This window comes from Apostichopus japonicus, chromosome 2, assembly GCF_037975245.1.
Source record: "Apostichopus japonicus isolate 1M-3 chromosome 2, ASM3797524v1, whole genome shotgun sequence".
In the NCBI taxonomy this organism is placed as follows: Eukaryota; Metazoa; Echinodermata; class Holothuroidea; order Aspidochirotida; family Stichopodidae; genus Apostichopus; species Apostichopus japonicus.
The window spans coordinates 21,566,985-21,581,112 of record NC_092562.1 but is presented as its reverse complement, the minus strand read 5'-3'; the positions used below and the strand labels follow the sequence as shown (position 1 = coordinate 21,581,112).

Here is a 14,128-nt window from a genome sequence, read left to right as displayed (position 1 = left end):
TATGGCATATTATGTTGTTGTGTTTTAGTGTTATGCATGTGTTCAGTGGGTGCACTGAAAAACGAAAGTGTAAGCAGCACATTGTGTGGTGGTCGGATCCCTCTTGCGGAGCTGAAAAATTGTTTAGTTCACACCCCACCCTGAAAGTATATTTCCCCCCCCCCCACCAAAAGGTTTATCTTCTTCATTCAATTCTCAATTTCTATAAATAAAATGTGGAAATTCAGAATCACTACTAAAAGTATGTTTCAAAAGATTTGGCAAGTTGTAGCATGCTAAAATCTGGAGCCACACCTGATGATCTTTAAGAGGATGGGGAAGTTTTACATAATTAATTTTTGGGGCAAAAAATGTTGGTTGTATCAGTTTGATAGAGAAAAGTATGGGTGCATAACCATAATATATTTTAGTTTTGAAGAAATTTTTTTAGAAACAGTCATTTTAATGGTGGGAGCTTTTTTATTAACTGGGGAACTTCATGCTTTAAGGATATTGTCAGATTGTTATATACAAGATATATAGAGAAAATTATTGTGTATCATTTGCACAGATCTGTGTTATTTAGAATTATAAAGTCGCATACTGTTCAGGGTATCTTAAACAGTGACACAACATTAAAAGATACTCTTCAATATTTGCCTTCTGTTTTATTATGGTATTATTAACAATCACATGTAATTCAGGGTATTTTTTAACGTTTATTTTACCCCATTTTTGTTTGGCGCATTTTTTTTTGCATTTTTATAAATCCCTTAACTGCTTCGTTTGCGACATGAATGATGTATGTAAATGGTTACCAAGGTGACAGGCCTTCAACTAATAGCTTGCTTCTACATTATAATCATTCTGGTGCCTGTAACTATATGAGCAATGCTTAATGACCTATTTTTAATAGCTCACTTCAGTTTTTTTTTTTTTTTTACCATTTTCAAAGTAGATCGTTAATTTTGTTGCCAGACAGTGCTGTATATTAATGAGGTTGGATGCGGTGACATTCTAAAGCCAAATGCTCTCGTTAAATTTTCTGAAAGAATCTTTGTGTCACTGAAAATCAAGCACTTTCATTCTGTTGACAAAAACATCATGTTCAATACAAACTGTTTTTGGTTGTTTGTTAGCTGTTAAATCTGTCCTTTCCCCTTCATTCCTACCATGATTATATGTGGTTTCTAGAATAATGACTACAAATATTAATGACCTTCTCTATTCTTTTTTGATAACAAAAACTGCAAAATAATTTCTACCAAAATATCAACCTTTCAAGCCTTCCCAGTTTTCTGGAAGCCGAAATATATTGACAGTCTTTTCCAGATATCTCTTTAGTGCAGATGAGTTCCTCTAATATGAACACTACTTCCTATTGTATTAATTTATTTATTTATATTGTTTGGAGCCACTTTCTGTGTCCCATCTTCCACTCTTCCTCATCAAATCCTCCCTCCCCCCCCCCAAAAAAAAGGTGGAAAAGGTACTCACAGCTACAAATTGCTATCTTGTAGATTCTGCATTGAAAATAAGTTGACAGTGTTATGTATTTAGAATTAATAATGGACACAGTATAGCATTAATTGAAACCTCATGTTCTTTCTATACCATTCTTAATATACAAGCAGTGTTCATGTATATTAGTCTCTCTCAACTATATGCTAATGTAAAAAACAAAATGCTTTCTGTCACATAATGGACAAACCTTGAAGCAGCAATTAACAACTCTCCCGCCATTAAGGTAGCAATGTTAACTGTACTTTAACCAAAATGTGGCAACCGCCACTGAATAGGCTGTATGCATAGCTACAGATTTATTCCCCGAACTATGGAGAGAGATAGATAGATAGAGGGAAAAGGAGACAAAAAGCCTAATTGGTTTCCATGACAACCTCTTGACCTGTATGAGTAGGAGAGGTTTGTTTTGCCCTTTGGGGAATGGGAGGTATTATTCATAGTCACAAAGTCTCTCATCAGATGGGTGGAATCTGGAGCAATGAAACTGAAAAAATAACAGAATTGATGAGAGGGATGATGCTGCATGTCCTACAGACATTAGCCGATGCCAGACCTTCTAGGGGCTAGATTAACACCTTTTATTTATTTCTTCTTTTTTTTTCTTTTTTTCTTAGTTACAATTTTTGCTATATTCTGCTTCTCAACTTGGCAGCAGAATGTGAAGAATCTTGGTTATTAGGAATATGTTTTGCATTGGTTTGAATATGAGATGAGTGAGTTTATCGACCTGTTTGCTCAAATCTTAGCTTGTAGCTTGGTTCTGTCAGCGATGCCAAAAAAAGTGATGATCTAGATAAAGAGTAGTCTGTCTGGATGTAAGTAGTGGTGTAAGAATGGATCCTGTTCTGTAATAGCCCCACCACCCCTTCCATTCCCTTACCAGAGAAGCTAGGTTTTGTGCAAGGACATTGAAAAGTTAGGCACACACGCAAGGTGTCACCCCCTTCCCCCCCCCATTATAAATGGCAGAGATATAATGTATTTCTCTCCCTCCTAGTTTTCCCATAGCCCCACTCCCACCCCCCCCCCCCATTCTCTGCACTTGGTATGTGAATCAAGCCCTCTTTACGATATGCCACTCGTCCCAATATGAAGAAGTTTGATATTCTACCTTTCTTGTTAAAAAGCAAATCAAAATTAACCATAGTACCATGTCCAAGTGCATCTGTAAAGATTCATGTTCTCCATAGGGTCTTAGTTTAATACAGATTGTCTTTGCCTCGAAAACATTGCTGGTAAATTAATGACACCAAAGGATTTGATCAAATCATTGTCACATTGACAGTGACTAGGTCAATATAATAACAAAGTTTGTTTAATGTAACCTTTCCTGTGTACAGCCATCACTTTAGAAACAATACGTCCATTCTTTTGGTGAATTGAGTCAGCTTTCAGGGAGAGTTGCTGGTTCCAATTATCACAACTTCTTTGGCGGGCTTTTTATTTGATATTTTGGTGACATCTATCATATCTTTAATAATTTTCATTTAAATGCAGAAGTCATAGATTCTTGAAGGGATTTTAATACTACTTTATAGTCTCTGTGTAAACATGTTTGCACTGCATGCCGTTATTTTACTACCAAGTTTAGTGTTAACTATGATGTCCATCGATGTATACCCTTGCACAAAACTGTAATTATTACATTTCCAATCAAGTGAGCTTTACAAGCTTTGTTTTGATTTGAGATTATATTCATGTTTTAATGATATGTAGAAAAACAACAACTTTCTAGATTACATTTGGATATTTGCATGTTTTTACCTTAACCCTCTCTTACTCAACAAAAAGATATGGTTTACAAGGGACAATCCCCCTCTAATCCTCCCTCCCTCCCTTCATCCATCCCCTCCCCAAATTCTCTCATTGTTCTTTGAATTGGGTGTGAAAATTTAACCAACCACTCATTTATTCTTTCAAAGGGATTGCAAAAGTACTTTCTGTTTATGGGACCTCCCTCCTCCGCAAGTTGCCTCACATCAACTTGGAATTCGTCACGTATGAGATCTACCTTACAGAAATATTGTTTTTTAGATATTTTTGATTGATACCTTAACATTTTTGCTTGCTTAGATATTGTAGAATAACAAATGCAAAGCCATGTTGTCCCAGCTAGTTGATAACTACATTTGAAACACTTCTGTGTTGAAATTCCATCCGCCATCTCTCTCCGAGGCCTCGCCTTTATACCTCTATTTCGTCTGTCTCCCCTTCAGTGGTGCCAGTAGCCCCTTGGTCGCCCCCGTCGATAACGAGATCTTAATGATGAACAGCATGTACAAGGAGCGATTCCCAAAGGCTAAAATTGAGCTGGAAAGTAGGTTACAGGTAAGCATTAATCGATGAGACGTCACGGTGCCCTCTGATGTACGTGTCCCGACAACGATGGAAACACTACGCAATAAACGTCCACATTCGACGGATGGTCGTTTTTTGAATTTTATGTTAAATTTACGGTTACCTAGGAGATTTTTACAATTTACACAAAGAGGGTATAGACGCTACATTCCGCGCCGTGGCAGTAGGCTAAAATTTGGAATTTTGACAATTCAGAAGTTTGTTCCTTTATACAGTTGTTGCCAGACCAATCATCTACAACATTGTGATGACAGTAGAACAGTGGTTGGGAGGGGGAAAGGGTTTTAATCCTTCTGAAGTTTCTCAACCAATCATTCTGAGAGATCATCAATGCTTTTGAGGTCACCAAAATTTTAACAGGCTGAAACTTTAAAAATATATATATATATGAAAAAACAACAGATTATACCCTGTGATTTAGGTCGTAGGCAGATTTGACACTTACAGCAAAATGATATCAACTCCATATTGCTAGTTGAACTGTTTTTGTAGTTCCTTTAATACTCAATATAGATACAGAGCTGTTTGAAGAAACTTAACATTTTCAACATTATTTGAAAAGTAGTTTTGGGTCAGTAATTCCAGGCAATTTTACTAATTCTACCTAGTATTATACAAGGCAAAGAGTACATTTGATCAAACTCTGACACCCTGGTTAGTTTTATTTTTACCAAATGAACATTTTCTTGTAGGTAGCCAGCCATTCCATGCACTTAAGAAAAAAACAGTAGAATAAATAACTCACTCAGATACTTTGTAACATTTCTACACACTTTTTCTACACTTTTTTCCTACATTTCTTGAAAGGGAACTTGATTTAATATTCAATATTCAAGCTTCAATAAGCACACTGTACTAATAATGAATAGTGTTAACAAAAATTGTTTAAAAAAAGTGCAAATTACAACCTTAGAACTTTGTTTTACATTAGTTGAGGTTATAGCTGTCACAAATTTAAATGGTTTTATATCTGCAGTCTTTGGTATTAAACCATAAACCACTTTCCAGTGAACCTAAAGATGGAGAATTGATTGTTGTTTTTACTATGTGAATACATCTGTATGGAGACTTTGTATTTGAAGTTTTAATCCAACATTATTATGATTATTTTTCGTTTAATATTGTCTGCTTGTTAATATTGCCTCCTTGAAGTTTCCTTAAAATGAGCTTTTTAAATGTTGACAGGAATTTCTTGAAAGACATGGGACGGAGTCGAGTGAAGGCCATGATGCCATCTATGCTTTCTTGCTGCACCAGGCGATGGAGCTGGGAAAGGATTGTCTGGAAAAATCACAGCAAGACGTCATTTCTCATCATTACTTCAATGAGATTACTAACAAGTTAAGAACACTCATGGAGGATGTAAGTATATAGCAGTATGTGTGATTCAATGGTTGGGTAGGTGGATAGGCTGGACAGGTTTACTGTTAGGATAGATGGTTACGTACAAATGATTGATATACGTTGCTAAGGAGTGGGCTCAGTTATGTGTATCTTTTTTATTCTTTTTTGGCAGCACATAACTAATATATTGATCCTTAGAATAAGAAACCTCATCATTACTTCAATGAGGTTACTAACAAGTTAAGAACTCTTATGGAGGATGTAAGTATATAGCAGTATGTGTGATTCAATGGTTGGGTAGGTGGATAGGCTGGACAGGTTTACTGTTAGGATAGATGGTTACGTACAAATGATTGATATACGTTGCTAAGGAGTGGGCTCAGTTATGTGTATCTTTTTTATTCTTTTTTGGCAGCACATAACTAATATATTGATCCTTAGAATAAGAAACCTCATCATTACTTCAATGAGGTTACTAACAAGTTAAGAACTCTTATGGAGGATGTAAGTATATAGCAGTATGTGTGATTCAATGGTTGGGTAGGTGGATAGGCTGGACAGGTTTACTGTTAGGATAGATGGTTACGTACAAATGATTGATATACGTTGCTAAGGAGTGGGCTCAGTTATGTGTATCTTTTTTATTCTTTTTTGGCAGCACATAACTAATATATTGATCCTTAGTATAAGAAACCTCATCATTACTTCAATGAGGTTACTAACAAGTTAAGAACTCTTATGGAGGATGTAAGTATATAGCAGTATGTGTGATTCAATGGTAGGATAGGTGAATAGGCTGGACAGGTTTACTGTTAGGATAGATGGTTACGTACAAATGATTGATATACGTTGCTAAGGAGTGGCTCAGTTATGTGTATATTTTTTATTCTTTTTTGGCAGCACATAACTAATATATTGATCCTTAGTATAAGAAACCTCATCATTACTTCAATGAGATCACTAACAAGCTAAGAACACTTATGGAGGATGTAAGTATATAGCAGTATGTGTGATTCAATGGTAGGATAGGTGAATAGGCTTTATAGGTTACTGTTAGGATAGCTGGTTACGTACAAATGATTGATATCCGTTGCTAAGGAGTGGCTCAGTTATGTGTATATTTTTTATTCTGTTTTGGCAGCACATAACTAATATATTGATCCTTAGAATAAGAAACCTAGAAACAAATTCCTGTTCCATCTTCAGATGGCTTTAGTTACTTGTTTGTAAAAAATCTGAACCTCTGATGACTGTTACCTGACTGGATAACATAAATCACACATTACCACCATGATGTGTCTCCGTGCATAGCCTTTTGAAATGTAATACGACACACTTGAGCAGTGAAATAAGATCCATAACTGTCGTGTTCACTCAAGTAAGCAAAGTATGAGAACACATTGAGAAGATGAAGTAAACCTCATTGAATATATATTGGGGTGTGTTTATTCGATCGGGTACCAAGTCTGACTCTCTCTTTACTAGGAGTAAATGATATACAGTATGTGTGAAACTAACTAGAGATAAGATATAGGACAGTTCCTGGTCGATATCGTCCAGCAGGTGGTCAGTATCCGTCCACGCAGGGGTCACTGGTAGGAGTCACTCACATCAAGTTGTCAGCATTAAAGCAGTGTAGTGGCATGCATATCATGTTAGTATAATGATACATGGTGGATATCACAATAATAAGAACTTAATGGAAGTTTTGATGGACACGAATGGATAGTGAAAGAGTAATTTGTCTGTCAACAAGCTATATATGTAAAGTTAAGATATTAATTTTTGTTTTAATTTGTACTTTGTTCTACATACATGCCTTACCTTAGTTAACATAGTTCTGCAGTAACTCATGAAAGCTGTTTAATATCAAAATAAGCCAGATAGGTCTGCATTCAAAAAAGCTGAAAACGGGTTTTAAACTGTTCCCAAGGGCTTCCAACCCCAGCAGACAAACACGTTTGGTCTGAACACTCTTGTTGCCCTCTTTTTTTTGTGCCAGGCTCGTGAAAGGTCTCTTCATTCTGCCAAGGCCTTCAACAAGATCGTTCGAGAATTACTGATGATCATTGCTCGGCCGGCCAGACTACTGGAGTGCTTGGTAAGATATCAATGTATGATGCCTTCCCTTAGGCTTTTTGTTGTAAAAGACACTTGGAAGACGGTTTATGTATGTAATAATAAGACTGAAGATATCGAACACTGAAGTTTAAAATTACCATGAAAAATACACAAGTTTAGAAAATGTCCATTTGCGAAAGTTTTGATTGAGGATACTTGAGAAGTTTTGTTGAACGATAGCATTGTTCATGATATGGTTGGTGGTGATCTTTGCCCGCAGGAATTCGATCCTGAAGAGTTTTACCAAATGCTGGAAGCAGTAGAAGGTCAAGCCAAGATCGGGGATAATGTAACAAGCGACATTCCAAAATACATCATAAGCCAACTGGGACTGACAAGAGATCCTCTGGGTAAGCAAAAATGCTGTTTCCTCAGAATCATTTTTTTGAAGTGGATTTTTTACCAGTAATTGTGTGTGTTCATCAGAGATGGATAAGACTCATAGTTAACACTGTGGACAATTGTGTCACAGAGCACTTTTTTTGGTGGTCTTCTTTTTGCCTGAAGTATATTTTTAATTAACATCAATGGTGTTCAGTCCGATGAATATTCAATTAATGAAGGTGTACCACAAGGATCAGTAGCCGGTCCCTCCATTTTTACCATGTATACAGCACCTATCGCCGATATAATAAAGTCCCATGGTATCGAACATATGATCTACGCCGATGACACACAATTGTACCTCGTCTTGGACCCGATGGATCGCGGCAATGCGATTCATAGACTGGAGATATGTATCGCTGACATTAAAACATGGAGTGTGAAAAACAAGCTTATGTTGAACGAATCCAAAACCGAAGTTCTTCATCTTACGTCTAGGTTCAAGAGATCTCCCCCTTTTCCAAATATATCTATATGCGGAGCCGAAATTCCTCCGTCTGCAGCTGTGAAAGACCTCGGAGTCACACTTGACAACACTCTACAGATAAGAGGTCATGTCAGAGAAGTTGCTCGAAACGCTTCATTTTCATTATACAAAATCGGCAAAATACGTCACTTCCTCGATAATTCATCAACAGAACGCCTTGTACACGCTTTTGTAACGTCCCGTTTGGATTATTGCAATAGTTTATTTTATGGTCTTCCGGCTCGTGACCTTGGGAGACTCCAGTTAGTTCAGAATGCTGCAGCGAGACTTGTCACTAAGATAAAGCGCAATGACCATCATCACATTACACCAGTTCTCCGAGATTTACATTGGCTACCGATTAGAGACAGGGTTGTTTTCAAAGTCTCGCTTCTTACATACAAAGCCCTTAACAATCAGGGACCTACTTACATCTCTGAACTTTTATTGCCTTACACACCACCCCGGTTACTTCGTTCTGCATCTCTTGCCCTACTGGAGCCCCCCAAGAACACCAACACGTCTTTCTACCTTCACCGAGCCTTTGCAGCAGCAGCCCCAGACATTTGGAACAAGCTCCCGGTTGACATCAGAACCGCTCCATCTGTGACTGTTTTTAAGAGCCGTTTAAAGATGAACGATAGTGATTTTTCACCATCGACGAAAAAATACGATTTTATTCAAGAGTATTCTAGTTGGTTTCCATTTTACACATGTGAAAATTCAAGTCAATCCGATATTGGGAAAGGCTTAAAAAAAATTCCTAAACTCGTTGATTTTTTAAACAAAAATTGGGCTTTTCGCGAAAAGCAATATGATGATCACGTGATCTACAGTGACATGTGACGTCATTATGATGATAACAACGTGAGTGTACTTCAGCAGTGTGCACTTAGTGTGTAAGTTTAGTAGCAACCTACTCTATATTGGACTCGACAAACAACGTAAACCACCAGCAAAATCCAAGAAATTACGTTGTAGGGGGGTGCAACAGAACGAATGTGGACTCTAAAATACGTTTCTTTTAATTTTCCAAGCGGAAAAAGTAGTGAGAGATATCGGAAACTCTGGATACGATTTGTGAGGAGAACCAGGAAAGACTTCATCGCACCAGGAGTTTCTCATGGCAAGAATGTGAAAGTTTGTTCTGCCCACTTCACAGAAGATGATTCTCGGGCCCAATTGAATTTGCGTGTGGCAAGGTCACTAAAGTAATAAAAGTTTGAAAGATTGATGCTTTTATGCCGCATTATTTATATATATCCCGATAAATGCAACAGTAAGTGTTGGAACTGGAAGACATGTCAGACGTGAACAACCTAATGACTATGTGAGGAGCAGTGGCGGCGCCAGGAATTTTTAGTTGGGGAGGCTAAGGGGGGGCTGAACCAATTTTTTGGGTGGCTTACAAGATTGAGTGATCGCCGTCCTGGGGGAGGGGTATAAGGGGAGGGGGTGCCCCCTCCCCTTTTGAAATTTTTCCCAATCCTGGAAAGGCCTACATGCAAAATGGTGGCATTTAGCTAGGCTTTTGTCACCTGAAAATTTCTCAAAAAATATGCATTTTTTTGTGAGTAACTTTAGTCAAATTAGAATGGAAGATACCAATTCACAGTTTTCGTATCACTAAAATATTACCTGCTGTGAAAGATCCAATTCCTTTGCTCAATTATTATATCGCGCTCTCTGACACAACTCCTGTTTTAGTCTGTATACACGCTGTTTGTGAAACGCACACGCGGATAAAGCTGGATTCTGAATTGTTTTTATCAGTCACCAAAACAAGGCTTCCTGCACTACAACTGAGTCACTGACTATTATCATGTGAAAAATTCATCAAAATTTCCATTGACCATTGTAGCACTGCGTTATGGCTGTTATGGCGTTATGGCTGTTGCCTATTTCAGTTGGGGGGCTAATGGGGGGCTGACTACTTCAGTGGGGGGGGGGCTAAAGCCCCCAAGCCCCCCCCCCTTGGCGCCGCCACTGGTGAGGAGAGAATCCACGTGCAAATTTCAATTGGGGCATGGACGTCGCTTAGGCAGAGTTTTTTGGGGCAGAGATGTGTTCATACCCTCCAAACCACTTTAAATGTAATACGAATAGGAAATGTGTGTATGCTCGAGCGAAACAAAACATCGTGTAAGTATTACGGTAGCGCACACTGTCACTTATGTTTGCACAGTGTGAAAGTACCGTTTGCGGACCTACGTGAAGTTGGGCTAGAATACGATTCCTCCTGAAGCCCAAACCACGAGGCATGCATGTGAATAAACGCAATAGGCATTGCATGTAGTGAGAAAATTGTTCGAGCTAGACTAACAACTCGATTGAGTTCAAATGCGGTTGTATTTCAAGCTCAATGAAACCTTTCTGTTGGATTTAATGACGCACGGAACAAGGAACGTTTATGTTTTACAGTAGGCCTAGTGCATACAAGCGAATCTACTTTGTTTATAACTTTGGATTTTCTTTCGGATGTTATACTAATCTACGTTTGAGACTATCATCACTATTGTTATTGTGCCAGTTTGACTGGTAAGTGAGCACATTCATACATCACTCTGTATAAAACCCGCCAAAAACGTGATCTTGAGATTTACGTTACTTTGGGTCAGCTTGCGAGTTACCTCTTCAGATATTGGGAAATCGTTGCGAAATCGCCGCAAATTTCGTAAAAAAAACTTGTAAACACGTGGTGAAGAAATCAAGAAACACTATGATATTCATTATCTATTTATGTCTTGAACATTACGCCGGAAAATAACAGTTATGCTGACACGAAATGCACGCACAGCTCCGTACTGAACAGTTCACAACAGAAAAGATCATCACAGTGACGTCATTCACTGACCTGAGGGCTGTTCAAGGTCGTTGCAGTGTTTGAAAATTCCTAAATTACGGAGGCGAAAAAACGATGTTTTAATTCCCTTTTTTATAACTTTCCGGTGTGCTATTTGGAAAATTAAAAAAATATGTTGCTTGGTAACATATAAACTACATTATATATGAAAATGAGAGATTTTTTTTCTGTCACTATCGTTCTACTTTAAAAACATATCTTTTTAACAATGACATTTCATAACTTTTTCCATACTTTAACTTTCTTATACCTTTATCCGCCTTTTTACCATGTCTATTTGTATCTCCTGTTCTTTTAGGTGTTTTTTAGTGTTTTTATTTGTTGTTTGATATTTTGCAGTTTTGTAGTTTTGCATTTTTCTGTTTCACCTTTTACTGTAAAGCGCTTAGTGGCCTTTGTGTTGTTAGGCGCTATATAAATGCTTTATATTATTATTATATGATGATATGAGAATGCATTTCCCCATCCCCCCCATAATTGACCCAGCCAGTAGCCCCTCACCCACCCCCTCTCATGAGGCCATAGCACACAGATTGATCCACAGTGAATAGCGCACACATTTTCATGCGGTTATTTCGCCATGGCTACTTTCCTTTACGAAGGTCAGATTTTACCAATAATGGATCTCTCAGTAAGAATGCCAATGTAAAATTTATAGTTCTGTCCAACTTTCACTTCTCATGAACCTCTGCAAGGACCCCTCTCCTTCCCTCCCTCCCCCCCATCTCCTACCCTTCAAATCAACCACCCATGTTCACCAACGTTTAAAATAGAATTTCAAAAGCGACAGTGAGAATGACAAAATGAAGAAAATATCCAATCTCAAAACACCACCATGATAGTACGGAAAGAGATTGCTAGTCAAACATGTACATTTGTACCCTTCCTCCTCTCCTCCCCACCCCCCCTCCACTTCCTCTATCTTACATTCAAGTAATCTGGAGGTGATAACGAAGCTGCTTGTTCCTGGGGAAGACATTTTTGATGATGAGAAAGAAATTTGTAACAAGCAGTAGTTCGTGTAATGGCAAAATGTTATGATGATTGCAAAAGTAGCATAAATTTATGGTTTAACTTGTAAAATATGCTCTAACTCATCTGGAATTATCGTGGCTGACACATACAGAATGTTATTTGTAACACTATCTCCTGCTAAAAGTATCGTGTTTTTCTCGTGTTTTTCCGCAGATGTCACGGACATCATCGGTGTCGATGATGTGTCGCCTCCGAATCCAGATTCAGGAGACGAGGCAGCAGCCGTAAGATATTAATTTATATTTTTATAGATATTCTATTCAAAGAAGACATCTGAGAGGGTGTGGTGGCAGTTATGAACTTTGAAATTAAAATCACAAATTCAGTACCAGAGAGGTTTTGATGGGTTTTGTTTGTGTTTATTTAAAAAAAAATTTCTTTCTTAATAGAGGTGGTGGTTAAACACTGTTATTGCTTAAATATGAATGTTCATGTATCATGGGCTATTATTTGCAGTGATGTAATAGGAACAGACTTTGCAGTTTATATTAATAAACACGTGAAACACACCTACACAGAAAGAGGCCAAGTCCAGGATGTGAGCTAGTAGTGACACACAAGGGTGCAACCAAGAATATTACAGGGGAAGGGAATCAGATGGGGTTAGCCCACCCCCAGACTGGCAGAGAGAGTATCACAAAATTCCAAGCCTGCGGTATATAAAACATGCATGCAACCTAACCAGTAAAATGTTTCAAAAGTTGCAAAATATAGCGCTATTTTGTATCCAAGCGCCTTCCATTTTACCAGAATTTCTCGAAGGGGAGGGGACTCGGTAGACCCCCTCCCCTGGATGACCTAACACCTTAGCTCTCCCCACCCCCCCAAATACAAAAAAATGTGGTTGTGCCCCTTCTTACACATGTTTGACAATGAGATGAATTCCAAGCTTTGCTGTCTTTTCAAATGTATCATGGTGATATTCGCATTGTATCAATATGGGGTGAGAGAGAGGCTTCCACCAGAGGAGTTGGGAAGAGGAGGGGGTGGGAGAGGGGGTTGTTCATAGTAATCTGCTTCTGTTTAATGTACTGTGATAATTGTGTAGGATTAATGGTCCTTTAATGACATGTTCCATTAACATGTTCCTTAGCAAATTTTAGACAGATTGTGTTGAAAATTTGTTTTGTATTTTACAGAGTGAGGAAGGTGCCAGAGTGACCTCTTTCCGCGAACCAAAAGAGGAAGACTTTGAGAGGATCAAAATCATAAGTAATGGTGCTTACGGGTAAGTGGCCCTCTACCATCGCTAAGCATTTACTTTACCTAGGTTTACTAGAAAACATAAATAATATCCTCAGTAGCAGTAACAGAGTTGATGTTCAGGTCGGGGTAAGGGAGGAGAGGGGGATCATTGTTGATGTTATGGCTTAGGGGACGGGTGGGAAATGTGCATTTTATGTGTTGCATGTGGCAAATGAGAAAACCAATTTAAGAGTTGAGACAAGAAAAAACACTAATTATCTTCGTTTGTAGTAATAGTGACATGATTACACAAATTTCTTAATGAAAACTGACCGGCTGTAACAGATTCATTGTTTTAACCAATTAACTAATTTGTTTCCTCCTCCAGAGCCGTTTATCTGGTAAAACATAAAGAGAGTCAGCAGAGGTTTGCGATGAAGACTATCTGTAAACATAACCTAGTCTTACGTAATCAAGTAGACCAGGTATTTGCAGAGAGGGACATTCTGACGTTTGCAGAGAATCCCTTTGTGGTCGGCATGTACTGTAGCTTTGAAACAAAGGTAAAAGTTGCCAGATGCAAAATATTATATATATTTAAAAATGTGTTTTTGTCTATTTTAAATAGAATTTAGGACCTTGTTTTAGTCTAACTGTGGAAATATGTGGAAATAAACTGTGAAATAAAAAAATCGTTAGAATGTTCTGTAAAAGTAATTCAGTACACAGTGGGTTTGGGACCAGGTTGGTGTATTCAAGATGAAATTAAACATTTGTATTTAATACAAGGAAGTTTTTAATTGAAATTGTGGATTCAATCCCATTATTGAAAATCATATGAATTTTTCTATATACTTCAATTTTCTGTT

General features: G+C 37.8%; 1 protein-coding gene across 5 annotated transcripts in view; it reads left to right on the top strand.

The window, feature by feature from the left end:
* Nucleotides 1–14,128, top strand: part of LOC139982117 (microtubule-associated serine/threonine-protein kinase 2-like) — a 116,434-nt gene that overhangs the window by 88,374 nt on the left and 13,932 nt on the right. For all 5 annotated transcript variants that reach the window (XM_071994660.1, XM_071994671.1, XM_071994701.1 and 2 more), the window contains 7 exons: nucleotides 3,720–3,831; nucleotides 5,047–5,223; nucleotides 7,208–7,306; nucleotides 7,547–7,676; nucleotides 12,228–12,298; nucleotides 13,214–13,302; nucleotides 13,648–13,822. In XM_071994660.1, coding sequence (XP_071850761.1) covers nucleotides 3,720–3,831; nucleotides 5,047–5,223; nucleotides 7,208–7,306; nucleotides 7,547–7,676; nucleotides 12,228–12,298; nucleotides 13,214–13,302; nucleotides 13,648–13,822 — 853 coding nt within the window. The remainder of the gene's footprint in view (nucleotides 1–3,719; nucleotides 3,832–5,046; nucleotides 5,224–7,207; nucleotides 7,307–7,546; nucleotides 7,677–12,227; nucleotides 12,299–13,213; nucleotides 13,303–13,647; nucleotides 13,823–14,128) is intronic.